This window comes from Solanum dulcamara, chromosome 2 (assembly GCF_947179165.1).
Source record: "Solanum dulcamara chromosome 2, daSolDulc1.2, whole genome shotgun sequence".
In the NCBI taxonomy this organism is placed as follows: domain Eukaryota; kingdom Viridiplantae; phylum Streptophyta; class Magnoliopsida; order Solanales; family Solanaceae; genus Solanum; species Solanum dulcamara.
The window spans coordinates 73,442,268-73,458,952 of record NC_077238.1 but is presented as its reverse complement, the minus strand read 5'-3'; the positions used below and the strand labels follow the sequence as shown (position 1 = coordinate 73,458,952).

Below are 16,685 nucleotides of genomic sequence, written 5' to 3'. Positions count from 1 at the left end.
TGAAAACATATACAAATTTGGTTGATTTTTGAAATTCTATTTGCGCCACGTAAATTGAGACATAAAGAGTAATATATATTATTTGAAAATTATGTGAAAATTACTATATACCATAATAATTAACAACTTTGAATATTTAAAAATTATATATTTTTTGAATAATTCTTTAAATTCCAACTATATCACATAAGTTGAAACAGAAAAAGTAACATATACTCCCTCCGTCCTATATTAGTTGATCATTATACTAAAAATAGTTATTTCATATTAGTTGTCCATCTTACTAAATTAAAAAAAATTAATTATTTTTTTTCTATATTATTCTTGTTAATAGTGTTAAAATTTATTTGTAAAGTTCTCAAAATTTTTATAAAAGTGAATTGATAAAATTATTTTTTATTTATAATTTTTTAAATATCATGTAAAATACAACGTAATCAATTAATATAGAATGGAGGACGGTAGAGAAAGTCACGTAACGAATGTAGATGGGCTCCGTCAACTGCACTTTGGAAAGGTGCCCCGTAATGCAAAGAGGACAAATCAGTCTTTTTACACAGACACTGGAAAACACGTATATCCAAAAACCAGAGCGAGCAGCGAGGGAGAGAAAGGGAGGTTTACCGGCGAGACAATATGGATGTACTGTTCAATTCAATTGACGTTCGAGATCTACTCTCATCGCCGAACATCGACGATGTAAACTCGCCGTTATCCGCCCCAGATCTCCGTCTTCTCATCCACCGTCTACAAATTCGTTCCGTCGATATAAAATCCAAAGTCCGCCAATACATTCTCTCACATCACTCCGACTTCTCCACACTCTTTTCTCAGTGCTCCGACGTCGTTTCAAGATCTGAAAATCTATCTTCTCAAGTATCCAACTTGATTCAACTCATATGGGATCATCCAGTTGAAGCTCAAACCAAAGCCGTAATTGATGAAATTCTGATAAAAAATAGAGAGTTGAAGGAAAAGAGGGAATTGTTAGGGTTACTTGATGTGATTTTGGAATTGAGTGATAGACTCAGTTTTGTGAAGGAGGAGATTAAGGTTGGGAGAGTTGAACAAGCGGCCGAAGCGTTAAGGGAGTTAAAGGCAGTGTTGGTAACGAGTAATGATGAGGAGAAGCAGCCTTTGGTTTACGCATTATTGAAGGATGAGTGGACTGAGTGTTTTGAGGAGGTAACATTTTGATACTGTTTTCGTGTATGATTGTTTAATTGCTAAGATGATTATAGGAAATGAATTCGCTTTGAACATCTACTGTAGAAATTGAGGCTTATTTGTGAGTTGTTATTGTTTTTGTTGTAGCCTTTTTGGTGAATATGTGGGCTTTTGTTGAAAATTGTTGAGATAGATAATTATTATGTAAGTCTGTTTAGTAATTAAAGTAAGCCTTTTTTGGTGAGTTGTTATTATTTTTTTAAAATAATAATCCACTTATAGGATTTCACTGAGTGTGTTATTGTTGTATTGTCGTAGTAGAGCCTCAAAATCAAGTGTGGTGCAGTTTTATTCTCTGTTGTTTTTAACTTCTAGCTGTGGCAGGCCGGCAGCAAGGGAACCTCTTTAAATGTTCCGGTTTCCCAATCAGTCTTGCCACTACCTTTTTTCTTCCCTTTTGCAATGAATTTGCTAATGAGTTGCTGAAGAATTTTTTTGTTGTGGATCACCAATCAAAAGAAAAAAAAATATTGTGATGTCTATGTCTTGGAGCAATGGTAGAAGTTGCCTCCATGTGACCGGACGGTTACGGGTTTAAGCCATAGAAATAACCTCTTGTAAAAATGCAAGGTAAGCTGCGTATGTAAAACCCAATGTGGTCTGGCCCTTCTCCGGAATTTGCGCTATAGCTTTATGAATCGGGCTGCTCCTTTATTGTAATGTCTGTGTCTATGTATTTTTCTGTGCTTATTTGCAAGGTTAAGTGCTCTGGGAGTGGGGTTGGGTTGGTGGGGTGTTAACAGAGATGATATAATGGTGATCTTTATTTAGTTTCTGTGATTCTTGTTTAGAGGAATTGGATTTGGCTGTGTAGATGCAAGAGATGCTTTTGCAATGTATGGACAAGGCAGTGTGGTTTGAGCAAGAAAACAATACAGTTCACCTGAAGTATCAGTTGGGCATCAGAGGTGTTGATGGGATTGAGCTCCACACAATTTTGAAAGCGATGAATGTGAGTTTGAATGCCTCTCCATTTTCACTTTATCTGAGGGTCTCTGATATATATTGATATTTCTGGTAAACTTAGAGCAAAGTGATTTAACTTTTATTCATGTTATTTTTCGTTTTTAGGCAGTTGGTATTATGGATTATGGGCTGGCAAAAGTAGCAGATTTGATGATTAAACATGTAATCACGCCAGTGGTGAGTTTTAGGTCAATTATTGTGGTGGAATGGATTAATCAGGAGTCCGGAAATGGTGTCGAGGCAAATCTGAAGATACTTCCATCTGCTGATCCAAATGTAAATGTTTATTGCTGACATTGCAGTTTTTATTGTTGGCTATTTATACAAATTCATTTATTAATAAGCATCACTTTAATTTGAATCCAAACATGTTCTATATTGAGAGCTATGTTGCATGGACTCTCCAAAAATTTTGCCGCACCTGTGATGGATCCTACAAAAATGCACTACGTTAGAAGAATCTGACCTGCAGCCGACAACATTTTTGAGGAGTCTGAGCAACATAAATTGGAGGCTTGACTTCCTTGACATTCTGCATAGTTTACTAGAGAAGATGATAATTTTTCCAAAAATTAAATGATTTTTGTTTGGATAACATAATCCACTCACCTGGACATGGTTGGAGTGGTTTCTTTGAACTTTTTTCTAACCTGCTTTGTGTTTTTTACCTTATATTTGATTCTGGAAGCTGCATGATCCAACCATTTTGTTTTACCTATATAATGAGAAAAGAAAAATCAAATCTATCCCTTTATGCTTTGAAAGAAAAGAGGACTCTAATTGCTACTAAGGTTTTAATATCCATAAAAACGAAATTGTGCTTCAACATGCAGGTTGACAGTATTGATGGTGGAAGTATGTACTCTGTTCTTGTTGATGTTGTCAAGTTTATTAGCAAGTCTTTGTGCTTTGAGAATAGTACGTGGATGCTGTGCTTTGGAAAATTAACATGGCCAAGGATGTCAGATTTGATAGTAGCCAACTTCCTGTCCAAGGTCCAATTCAATACCCTTACACCTTAATAAGGGGTTTCTCTTTGTAGTCTGAATTATTACAAGTCATCTTTCCTCTGTGCCAACTATGAATGCTTTGATAGTGTTGAGATCCTTCACAGTGGATTATTTACGACGGACTGTTAGCTTTTTACTGTATCCCTGCAAGAGTTCTTTTTTCTAAATTTTAAAAATATCAGTTGATGTGTATTTTTGGAAAACTCACACTTCCATGTACAACCAAGATAGCTCTATGTATTGGATGAAGGATAGGTAATTGTTAGCAATTTTTGGGTGTCATTTGATTGCCTGACTTTTCAAAAGTGTTTCTGAGACAAAATTTCAAACATATATATTGTTAAATGCTATCTTTTATTAGATGATTTAGATAAATTAGCAGGGAGTTACTCTGAAGAAAGCTCGGAAATATGAGTCAATGTATCTGGTTCAACTTCGGTTAATTTGCTGAAGTGGGCCTTGTTTTGTCTGAAGTGATGTAAATTCTGTTTTTCATTGAAGAATCAAGTGTTTTAGTGGCATGCTTGCGTGGGTGATTCTCTTTTCCATAGGATATCATATATCTTAGGAGTTAGGAATTTTGCTAAGACCTGCATTATCAAACTACTGAAGCATCAAATATTTACTGATTTTTATTCTTTTGGGTAGCACTTGATAAAGAAAACAACTGATTAGCATGCATAATTCTCATTGTTCGCTAGGTTTTATTATATGTTAAATTCACTATTTTGATTTTGTTGTTTCAGAATGTGCCTGATGATGCTTCCAAACTGACAGACTTTCAGAAAATTGTGAAGTGCACATCTAACTTTGAGGCATGTTTGAAGGAGTTAATGTTCATTGCTTCCTCTGATGGCAAGGATGAAAGATTGAGCAAATTTGCAGATAATGTGGAGGTTCATTTTGCATCGAGGAAAAAGGTTGAGATTTTGGCCAAGGCAAGAAATCAACTTTTACAGTCTGACTTCTGCCTTCCTGAGGTAAGTACTAACTGTTGTACTTTTGCATTTTAAAACTGTCAATGTCTTAGGTTTTGAATGTGCTGTTGCAGGATGGCACTAGGAGAAACTCTAAAGTTAAGGATGATGATGATGCTGAAAGTTCATCTGACCTTGTTGTCAATTTGCTTTTTACATCTGAGAGATGTGAGGTGTCTGAAGCAGCGTCACGACTAATGAAGTTAGTTCATGGAATACTCAAGGTCAGTTTACTGAAGCTTAAAGAATCACACAGATTTTTGTTTACTTGTGGGCAACCAAATTGTTCTACTTTCACCTCTCTCCCTCTGCCTCCTTTGCTTTCCCTTTTAATCTAAATCAAAGGACCATTGCTTACTTTGTTTAGCTCTATTTGCTTGTCTTTACTATTAATGCCCGTCCTTTAGTATCAAGAAGTGTCTTTGATATTGAAGAGCTCTGAATTGACTTTTCAAGTCAAGGCGTTTTATTTAGCTTCTTTTCCAGCATTGCTGAATGAGATGTAGGAGGGGTGAAATTTTAAAGCAAGAGGTTAAATTGGAATAGCATCGATAACTAAGGTTTTTGTATCCAACCCCTAGAGCTTTCGTCTAGTGGTAAGAGCACAACACCTAATGTGTGTGTTATAGGCACATGTCACGGGTTTGAACCCTGCTGCATACAATAGCCTGTTATTCAAGTGGAGAAGCATAAGGGTCGGTCAGGCCTATTCTCCACCTAGTTTCGAACATGAGCCGCTATCACTTGGGGTTTCTCGGTTATCCAAAAAAGGAGATTACATTGTCTAGTATTTAGTCAGGGCAGCCCGGTGCACTAAAGCTCCCGCTATGCGCGGGGTCCGGGGAAGTCAAATTGTTAATCTCTATTCAAGTGGAGAAGCATAAGGGTCAGGCCTATTCTCCACCTAGTTTCGAACATGAGCCGCTATCACTTGGGGTTTCTCAGTTATCCAAAAAAGGAGATTACATTGTCTAGTATTTAGTCAATGAAGTCCAATTGTTAATCTCTATTTGATCCCACTTGTTTTGTGACTCGCTTACTTGCATGAGCTCGCAGTGTTCATTGTTTTGTTTTCTTTCCACCTTGTCTGTATGAGCTGAACAAGAGAAAAGAAACCTCGAAAAATTCCCTCTTCTTTTACTAGATAGCTTGTCACAGTTGTGCACCATCCGCTATCTTGTGGAGATAAAAACATTTCCATTGCCAAGGCAGATTGATCATTCTTGCTGTCTTTTTAAGTTAATATAAGCTTTCAGTGGTTGCTAAAGCAATGTCATTAACTAGAGGCTTTCTATTACTGTTTTTCTGAATTTGCTCTAGGGAGTATGTATTATTCCAGAAATCTGTTTGGCTGAAGTCATGATCACTTTTTAGGGAGTGCAGAGGAAATGGTGACAAATTGGGGCAATTAACCTCAATTACAGCGATGGTTAAAAATTGAAGGAAAACAAAACCAAAAGTATACTGACTTAGTTATTTTGGTGGGAAGAGTTACCCGGTACCTGTACTAGGGGAGGCATCCGATACCCGGTGGAATTAGTTGAGATTTATGCAAGCTAGCCTGGATACCACCGTCATAATAAAAAAGAGTATGCTAACTCAGTTTATAATGTTTTCATATTTCAATTGTTTGTGATGTGCAATTCCTTTGTTTAATGTGTGGAGGCACTGTGTCACGACCCGAATCCGGGTGTGATGGCACCTGTCCTTTCCCACCGGACAAGTCAGCCTAAAGCCCAACATGTACGGAAAATTTAAGCGAAAACAATTTAAGTAGGTACATAATAAACAAAAGCGAAAGTCTATCAAACTTAAATACCCCCAAGATTGGTTGTCATATGTACAAGCCACTAAAACAGAACTGAAATATAAATACAAGTCTCGAGTATGTCTTTGGCTCTCAAATAGAGCAAAGCATAAAATACAAGAATAAGAGAGTCCACCGGATATCAATAACTACCTCTCTCAATCTCCTGGAACAGATAGTTAGAAAAGTGAATACTCACAATCCTAGCTCAGAACCTACACAAGTGTAGAAGCAAGGAGTGAGTACCAAGCAACATGGTACTCACCAAGCAAACAGAGAAAACTAGATAAATCAAGCGGATACTAGAACCTTCTTCCATCCTAATCGAACCTCCTCAAACTACAATCTACACAAAAAATCAGCCCAACCCATGCTACACAATTCATATCACAATATAGCTCATCAATACTCATCATCCTTATTGAATAAGTCATATCAGCCTCAAATAAATCAATCTCAGGAAACAGGGGTATATACACAATTTCATGATGACAGATAAGATGCGATGCAATGTGATGTCATGAATAATGAATGATGCATAACTGTTCTAATGATACGCATCTGTTGTATAACAGACCGGACCCATGGGGGCCTCACAAGGATCATGTTTCTAATTCCATCTTTCTCACAATAATTCCCTCCATAGACGTGTGGCTCGTTCCCTATTTCCTCTCAATATATATGATTCCGCCACGGACATTCCCTATTTCCTCTCAATATATATGATTTCGATCAACACCACATCACTCATAATTCTTTTATTACCCCGATCTTTTATTAGGCACAATTCACATGATTATAATTTCAACCTTATTCCCAGTTCACCCTAACACATATATGAAAGTAAGTTCAAGTAATCTACAAGATTTACGGGGTTTTAGAAATTCACTTGTCTCGATATCGCACCCCACTACTCCGAAACTTGAATCTTTTCCTTCTTTCGACTCTCCGATTCGTAAGAATCTAATCAATATGAAGTCTCAATCAAATTACGGAGCTAACGACACCAAAATCGCATTTTTCGGAGGCAGACCCAAAATTGGGTCAAAAACAGGATTGTGGGGCCTGCGATGGAAATCCCCAAATCAACTCTCTCAAAAGGTTCTAAACGCATTATTGAGCTTGTATTCCAAAATGGGGCACAAATTGATGCTCAAAACGAGAGAAATCAGCCCAAGAAATTAAATCACCATTAAAGCTTGAAACTAAGCTAGGGCAACAACTATTTTATGAATTTTACCTCAAACAAAGGTTTCCCAGCACTTTTCGATTACACCATTGTGTTCCCATGGAAAAACCACATAATTTAGAGCTTTGAATCATTCAAAACGGACCTAAAATGATCAAGAACCAATTTTCCAAAATTCACCACAATTCCATTCCGAAAATGGCAAGAGACAGCAGATAAAGTCGCGAATTTACCTCACACAAAGCTTTTAATCAAGATTCCAAGTTCACCAATGGACTCCCCATGAAATTCTCTTGAAGATAGCCTCCTGTATCGCCAAATTTGGACTTGAAAAGCTCAAGAAATCATCTCCCAAAGTTTAACAAAAATTGAATTCGAAAATGGTTGAGGCATCAGCTAAAACATCAATCTTACCTCCAATGAAGCTTCCAAATCAGTTTTTAAACTCACCAACGCATCCTCCTTGAAAAACCACATAAAATAGCCTATTGAATCACCCAATTTGGAGCTCTATAGCTCAAGATATGGGGTTTTGAAGTTGGAGAAAAGACTCAAAAAGGGGATTTTAAGTTTTGCACCAGATTTCAGCTTTTGCTATATTTTAAAGTCTCCGAACAGACCCTCGAAATTCGTTCATAACCCGATAAAAATAAACCTGTTATAGTATCCCACTAAATTCGACGTTTCGAACTCAACGACGCATTCAAAATTTCCATACGAGGTTATTTTAGTGAAAAGTGAGTTCTACACCCAAGTGCCATTTTAAGCCACATTCCACAACGGGCTTCGAAATTAGATTGGAATCCTCAAAAAGCGAACAAAGAATTGTTCTAGACCAAACTCAACATTCCAGAACTAATCCCGCTGTCAAAATTTTCATCCGAGCGCGTTTTTTAAATATATTGACCAAAGTCAACCGTAGGCTAACTTTCAAAGTCAAAAGCGCCAAATGGCCCTAAACTCGTATCGATTGCCTCAATACTCGTGCCGACAATGCTAATAGCCTAATTTTACCATTCTAAAGCTGATGGAATCATCAGAATTTGAATTCGAGGTCTCCTTGATCCGGAATCCAACCAAACACTGCAGAGTCAAGAACTCAGTATCACATTATTTAAAATCAATCAGGAAATATGTTAAGAAAATCTTTCAGAACAACACATTTTGCTATTATGCAACAATAGCCCTTTCTCACAGGGTTCCCAATAATCCTGACTGTCCTGAAATCAGAGTTTCCCTATAGTCATAAATTATTCTTTTCCCTTACCATCTTTACCAACGGTAAGTCCATGCACCATTAAGAGTTATATTCCCTCACTTGTATATATCGTTTAACATGTTAGAAATTCTTTCATTAATCACCTTGCGGTTTATCATTAGACCATTGCACCTAATCAAATTATGACTCTCTTTCTGACCACAAGTTTACAGAAACCCAAGCAATCATATCTTACATAATTTCAAGCATTCAGGCAAGTACACTTCACCCACTGGCAGATATTTCAGGCAACACTAATCACATAATCACATCATATCATTCAGGGAAATACACTTCACACCTTGGCAGTTATTCAGGCAACACTCTGCATATAATCACAATTCAAGGCTACATTACACAAGCAAGTCACTTTATTTAATTAGTTCGCTTCATGGATGACCTTCAATTGGTCATCTATGCACTTATACAACCTGTAAGGCCAGATACCAATTGGAACCTTCTCTGTTCCAATTTCTCTTGCTTGTGTCCCTTCAGCCGTAACAACGGCATCAAGTTTACTTTGTTGAGATACCAATTGGAATTCGCAGATACCAATTAGATTCAACCTATACCACAAGCGACAAATTGCACAAAAGGAGAGAAGAAATGAAACGACTTCATAGAATGCTTCATAACTTCCTGAAGATTAGATGTGGACATCAACACACCAATCCGCAAGAGTCTATTCCATATTTGCTCTTGTACTCGGAGACCGGTAACCTGGACTCTGATACCAACTTGTCACGACCCAACCCACCGAGCCGTGCGGACACCTACTCTAACACCTAGATAGGAGAACCCTTACATAAATAACATGTGGAAGTTTAACAATTGCCAAATACCAACCTAAAAAGCCAGGAATAAGTTTTATTACTAGAAACATACTAACACCCCAAATGATACTAGTCTAAACAGGCACAAGAGTTTCTAAAGATACAGAGTATAAATAAAGTAATGATACAACTCCCACCATAAGGAAGGAAGAGTAGAAGCTGTTGGAGAATCATCTTCGTCTTCACCTAAGAAACATCATTGACCCTGCAACCAGACTATGCCAAGTGGCATAGCAAGAGTAGTATCAATACAAACAACACGTACTAGTAGGCATCATCGGTCAATCCGATACTCACCGTATAATATAAAGAAAACAACGAGAAGAAACCATGCTCTTAAGAAATACACCGCCAAACCTTTATGCGCAACTCTTACTATTCTCGATAACTTCATTAAATTCGTTCAAACCTAACTCTCATCCCTTCTAGTTGGTCCGCTGCCAACTCTAATACGAATCAAGGCCTAACCCTTCTATCACATAGAGGAGTTTCCAAACTACGGGCCACTACTAACTCTATCTAACAAGTCTATTACCTTTAGCTTTCACACAAACACCTAGCCGTAGAATGATTAACATCTCACTTGGAAAAGGTAAACATTTAAGTGAACTAAAACTTATCTCATAACCATACTGGCCCACTGTGGCGAGACCTATTCCGCTCTAGTGGCCTCACCACAGCGGGATTCCTTTCGCCAAAGCGGCCCGGCCGGAGACAATAACTATGACTTTTCCTCCAATCCCCGTTTTTCACATATACCAATATCTGACTCTAAGTCACTAATCTTATTAAACCACTCATCAACTGCTCTCCGCTCGTTTACCACGGCCTCACACCTACGATACAGATGCATCTAGCAACCATAACATAATCTGAACATTCATATATATAGAAGCACATTACTAATTTACCATTTTAAGAGCAATATATAGTTTCACCGTGTAAATCTCAATTACAACTGTTAACATGGTAACACTTGGACCTTCGGTCCTTTTATATCAATTATTACACAAAATAGGCATACTCAATTATCATCAAGTCAGTTTCTCTATCATCACACATATAGTCAAGATCAATTTACAGATAATAACCACACAATGGTTCTCTCATGGAACCCATACCAAAACTATTAGTGTGTCGACGTGACACCCGGTCCAGTATTTAGTATGTGTCAGAATGTGACACCCGATCTAACAAACGTGTCGGAAAGAGACACCTCATCCAATATATGTGTCGGAACGTGACACCCAATCCAATATATGTGTCGGAACGTGACACCCGATCCAATATATGTGTCGGAACGCGACACCCGATCCAATATCACAATCAAAATGCATAATCGCAGTCCACAATGAATAGTTCACATACTTGCACAATCAAGTAATTAGGCTCATTGCATGTAATTGTTCACAAATAGTCATTTCATTAGTTTTATTTCATCTTATTGCATGAATGCGCATTACTCAACCATTTCACATGGAACTGTCACTACGAACACACACACACATATATGGATCAATAGCCCCATACTGGACCTCCCCCTTGATTATCACAAGTCTCGGAATCTCCGTAACCTAGCAATTTCTTTACACATTAACTTTACAAGGACCATCAACCATATCATCAAGAAGTATTAAGGTTAACAATCAAGAACTAGACTATCATCACTAGTCACAGCATAATCATAACCCACATAGTGCATTCCTACCATAAGCAGCAATAACAACACATTCAGCCATCTAGACTCCGTGCCCAAAGGCTTAAACATGAAATCTCCCCGTCAATCTAAGATACATTATGCAATGGGAACAAATTTATAACTACTCAATTGAGAAACCTAGCCTTCCTGGGTGCCAAACAACTTGCTATAGAAGTTTGATTGCAAACCTTGACTCCTTTAGTGAAACTTAACTTGTTTTTGGTCTAAGATAATAGCATAATACAAAATCAATCACAAATGGCCTATATACTTCCAAATTGTATGCAAATCTCAAATCCCAGGCTAGTCCCATGATTTTTCCACCCAGACTAGGGTTTTCCTACCATTAGTTTCAAGCCAAAACCCTCCATCAATGATCACCCACTAACAATTGTGGGTTCTAGGAATCGAATTACAAGTTTAGGGAGTAAATTACTTATTTTTAGCACAAATTGGTGTGGAAACTAGTAGAAAATCGCCCTCGCTTCTGGTCTTTTAAGAACAAAGTGAATGAAATAAACCATTCTGTTTTTTTTCCGACTTTAAATTCTGTCTGTCCCACCACATCGGGACCATCCCGCTCTGGCGGTCTTGCCACAACGGCCTAAATCCCGCCTTAGCGGCTTCAACACATACAGTGCTTAGTAAAAATGGCATAACTTTTTACTCCGAACTCCAAATGAGGTAAATTCAGTGGCATTGGAAAGAAGACTCATACACCTTTAATTTGATAGGTCATGATCCACCTAATTCATTATAGGCTGAGAGATATGGTCGTTTGAAGTTGATCCTAGTTTGAATTCAAGTCCAAAACTAAATCGGAAAGACACTTTCAACTCAACTTTGAGATAGGAGCATAGTACGACCTTAATTCACAACTAATGTACTCGCATATCAAGGAATTGATCCTAGTCTTATGACGGAAGAGATTTGTATACCTTTACCGCAAATATTTTTAGTAACGACGGGCTAGATCTTTACAATTCTTATGCGACCACCTACCTTGTTTCAGACAGGGTTTGGAGTATGATTCTCTGTATATGTTCATGGCGTTTTTTCACTTTCGTAAATGTTGGGTTTTCGGCTGACTTGTCCGGTGGGAAAGGATAAATGCCATCACAACCGGATTCGGGTCATGACACACAGTGAGTTTTTAAGCTGCAGATTCTGTTGTAACCAGTGGAATATGCTAAGATTTTTTGCATATTTATGACTTTGATTGCCAGTTTCCTTTTTTCTTGTCAGGACTGATGTTGAAGAATTTTACTGGTCTTGTTTTTCTGTCTCTTCTGCCAATTTTGCTTGTTTACTTTACCTTGTACTTTTTCCTACATCCTTTCCTCTAATGACCCCTGCAGAAAATGGTTCCAATATGCAGGATGTTTGCTTGTCATCTTCTAGAGTGGGGTTGGAATTCTATCACGCTGCTAGGGATTCTCTACTTCTTTATGAAGCTATCATACCTGTCAAGGTTAGTGTAAAAGAGAGCTGCATCATAAACCCATGCAGAACATGCTTGTTTTGTTCTATCCATCTTTTCTCCATCTCATACACATGCGAATTCATTTATCAAAAAGTTTCTTATTCTTTCTTCGTCATAACCCTCTGAGTTTTCACGGCAAGGGCAGTTTGGTGTCAGTTTTTGGTAGCATTTCATGATCATAATTCCTATGTCATTAATGCCTATTCTTTTCTTCTTTTTCTGGTTTTCCTCCATGTTTGACTTGGAAAGTTCGAAAGGCAGCTTGATTCCATTAACCATTCTGCCGTTCTTATTCACAATGATTGCCACTATCTATCTCAGGAGATTCTTGGACTTGCCTTTGAGGTAAGCATGGATGGAATTTTTTCTTCATTTCTGTTTTGGTTGCTTTGATTTGCTCTGCCTTCGCATGTCGTACTGCAACAAAAACTGCTCCGATAATCCCAAATAGGTCAAAAGTTTGATTTAATGTGATTATTAGGAGAATTAAATGGGGGAACTGGGGGCAACCACTCATCTTTTAAATTTTCAAAAAGAATTTTAAAAGCTGGATTTTGTTAAGAGTGCCTTGTCCTACTTTTCGTGTAATATAATACGGTAGAACTTTCATTTTAAGAAATAGAAGTAGTTTTTGGGGAAGACCAAATACAAGAAGACTAAATTTAAATTTAGGATAGGAGCAATAAAGCAACAAAGTATATTTACATGATTTGCCAAGGTTATGGTGTTCCTTCCAGCACGAACTTCTATTTTAACCCAGCATTTTGGCTTTTTCATGAGTTCATGAGAGCACCAGAGGTCCCTTTTTTTTAGTAGATAAAGAGAATCCCAGGGGAATATTTGGTCTTTCAAATACTAGGGTCAGAACTAGAAGGCTTACGTACGGGTTTGACCGAACCCAAACCCAAAAATGTGCCCTAGTGGTCGATGAAGTGGATTGAGAACCATGAGGTTTGAGAAAACATTAGGTGATTTCTTCCTATTTGTCCTAGCCTTGGTGAACTGAGTTACCTGGTACCTGTTGCTAGTGGGAGGTGGCAAGTATTCTGTGGAATTAGTCGAGGTGTGCGCAAGGAGGTGGCCCGAACACTAAGGTTATAAAAAATAAATAATAACCCATAAAGTTCAAATCTTGGCTTCAACTCTGCTGCTACTATATGATACAAGTGTGCTGTGTGATCTAATAGTTGTTGCATAGATCTATGCCAAACGTTCGTTGTATTCATTACTCTGGATGTATAATCGAATACTATGACATAATTAAGAAGTGAACCTTGCCCAAGTTTACCATATTTAGCTTGGCTGAGTTATAGTACCTAAGCCTTTTCTTTTGAATAATAATTGAATATATATGCACACCAACCATGGGGTTTTAAATGCTAATTAACTTTTGCACCATGTATGATCTGTATACGACACGAGCAACAACGGAGTTACTGAAGAAAATTGCAAGGCATTAGGTCTCAAGCTTCCATGTCTTTCTTGATTGTACTACTTGTGTTTTTTTGCACTTGTGATTCCATCTGCACTTCCTTTACATTATTGGTTAAAGCTGACAGTTAATTGTTTCAGTACCGCTCAGACCTTCCAGCTTCAATGAAGGAACTTGTTGTATTTGCGGATTTGGCTCCAAGATTCCAGATGCTTGCGGAAGAAGTTTTACAAAGACAAATCAAACTTGTCATTTATAACCTAAAACAGGTAACTTTCTTCCGAGAGCTTACACAAGCCCATATTAGTTGTTACAGGTTTACATCTCAATGATTATATTTGCTGGCAATCATGTGATCCTAGGCTATTGATGGAGCTGATGGATTTCAAAATACTCACCAAATGAAGCAATATGAATCTGCTAAGTTGAGCATTGATCAGGTACAATTTAGGGATTTGTGCTTCCCTGCTGGGAATGTTTTTTCCTTCAAATATTCAATCATAACAATAGGTCCTAGTCATTTCTCTGCAGGTGATTTTCATACTTGAGAAAGTATATATTATATGGCACCGCTTACTCCTCCCTTCTGCCTACAAGAGAAGTATGAGCATGGTGCTGGAGGAGGTCTTTTCAAGAATAGCAAATGATATCCTCCTCCTAGATGATATTGCTGCAGAAGAAACATTGCAGGTGAGGACCAAAACCTTTTTCTGTTACTTGACCAGACAGAGAGCTTCAGACTCTGCATGTATTAAGCCACCGTATTGTGAGCAAGAATGATTTACCAGATTGAAGTTGCAAATACTTTCTTACAGTTCCTTGACCTTATAGGCTGATTTTTTTGTTTACAGCTCCAAAGGCTGATTCATCTGCTATTCGAGAACCTGTCTTCTTTGTTGGACTCTGTATTGGCTATTAACCAGACAGGAAAGTTGCAGGAATCGCCTGCACAAACTCTTGATGATCTTATGCCATCCCTCCGGAAATTACGCAAGCTAGCAGGTATTCTTATCTTAGGAAGTGCTTATTCCAGAATGAAATGATTCTCAACCTTCTTTTTTTTCCTTCCTCCTGGTCATTATCAATAGATCTCCTGGATATGCCATTGAAATCTATTACTGCAGCTTGGGAGACTGATGAACTTGTCAACCATGGTTTTAAGCAATCAGAGGTATGTATAAAGAAAAATCAAACATAAATTAAGCTAGTTCCAGGATCTCATAATTGGTTGGGTTGGAATGTGCCGTGTTTCACGTATAGAATGAGGATCTATAACAGAACATCCTAAAAAAGAAGAATTTTTTAGTAATGCAGCCTGTAATTTATTAGCAAACTGACTTAAAAAAGTTTCTCGTTTGAAGCATCATCGGTTTCTGGTCGCTGGCAACCAGTGCGGACAACCATTTATTTTCCATTGGAATGCTTTACCTTGATGAAATCTCCTTCTCTTGGGCTTGAATTATCATGCCATATTTATCAGCTATCTGGTTTTTCAGGTTGAAGACTTCATCAGAGCCATATTTGCAGATTCACCTCTGAGGAAAGAGTGCTTACAAAGAATAGAAAGTAGATATTACCAAGCTTTCAGTTACAGTTAGCTCATTGGTTGCTACAGTTTGAAGTTTTACTTGTGTTGGATCTCTCTCAACCTCGATAATTTGCTTGCGATCATTTTTTTTTTTTGCTTCAGGAGCCTTGTATAGGCCATTTATTGTAAGTTTTAAAATCAATGAATTGCTATCTATATGTATTTAGTGGAGTTTGGCAGTTCGAACCGTAGAATCTACTTGATAGGCTTCTTCATGTGAAATGTAAAACGGTTCATTCTACTACATTTATGAGAATAACATAAACTGACAGACATGACACATTTTAGATTCTTTGAGTTGATGGGTATTAAAGTTGATCTGCATTTTCTCAATTTAGCAATTGTAAGGTGAAAAGATGTTCGCATTGACCGCTGTTTCTTTTGGGCTGTTATATTTAAGTCAGTTGTCCAGTTACTTGTAAATTCTTTCATTTTTGAAAGCATAATATTTGTTTAGCGTTCTGAATAGGGCTGGCAAAATGGGTAGCAAATGTGGTTATCCATTTTAAATGGGTTGGATAGATGATATTTTTAAAATGGATCAAATATGATTGAACTTATATTATCCATTTAAAATATGGGTACTTTAATGGGTAAAAGAGGCCTATTCACTGAAAGAAAGAAAAGAGGCCAGTGAAGGCTCCTGAAACCTTACATGCAGACTGCAGGCTCTGTCTCTGTCTCTCTTTTTTTCTTTCTGTTTTCGTAATTGTTGCAGCGGTCCGGTTAATCTGCCCTGCTGCATTGGGGTTTTCTACTTTACTGCGGTGGGGGTACTCAGAATGATAAGTTACACTGGCTGCTGAAACCTTACATGCAGACTGCAGGCTCTGTCTCTGTCTCTATCTATTTTTTCTTTCTGTTTTCGTTGTTGTTGCAGCGGCCGAGTTAATCTGCCCTGTTGCAGTGGGGTTTTCTACTTTACTGCGGTGGGGGTACTCAGAATGATAAGTTTTCTTTTAAAAGTAAATTCTTGGTGACCCCAAATCAACAAGAGAAAACAGAGTGCAGTGATATGGAAATTCCTGCATATGTTTTGACAGTGGCATTACTAGTCATGACAATATCCTTGGTCATGAGAAGGAATAAGAGAAAGACACTGAATTATCCTCCTGGAAGTTGCGGATGGCCAATTCTGGATAAAATGTAAGTCTAAAGTCTTCAAGACTTCGTTAATGAGGGAGACTATGGTGGTATTGGGTGGTGCCGGGAATAA

At 37.7% G+C, this 16,685-nt stretch overlaps 1 protein-coding gene across 1 annotated transcript; it reads left to right on the top strand.

Moving 5' to 3' along the window:
- Positions 1-499: 499 nt before the first annotated feature.
- On the top strand, positions 500-15,747 carry LOC129880710 (centromere/kinetochore protein zw10 homolog). The gene is made up of 14 exons (XM_055954880.1): positions 500-1,185; positions 2,042-2,179; positions 2,299-2,469; positions 3,027-3,188; positions 3,950-4,183; positions 4,255-4,404; positions 12,345-12,437; positions 12,699-12,794; positions 14,022-14,150; positions 14,244-14,321; positions 14,413-14,571; positions 14,733-14,883; positions 14,970-15,052; positions 15,378-15,747. Exons 1-14 carry the CDS (start codon positions 637-639, stop codon positions 15,477-15,479), a joined length of 2,295 nt encoding a protein of 764 aa, XP_055810855.1. The 5' UTR covers positions 500-636; the 3' UTR covers positions 15,480-15,747.
- The last annotated feature ends 938 nt before the right edge of the window (positions 15,748-16,685 follow it).

Coding starts and splice junctions, on each gene's coding strand:
- LOC129880710 (XM_055954880.1), top strand. CDS start 637: ATGGATGTACTGTTCAATTCAATTGACGTTCGAGATCTACTCTCATCG. Junction 14,151..14,243: donor TCATTTATAACCTAAAACAG/GTAACTTTCTTC, acceptor ATGTGATCCTAG/GCTATTGATGGAGCTGATGG. Junction 15,053..15,377: donor ATGGTTTTAAGCAATCAGAG/GTATGTATAAAG, acceptor CTGGTTTTTCAG/GTTGAAGACTTCATCAGAGC.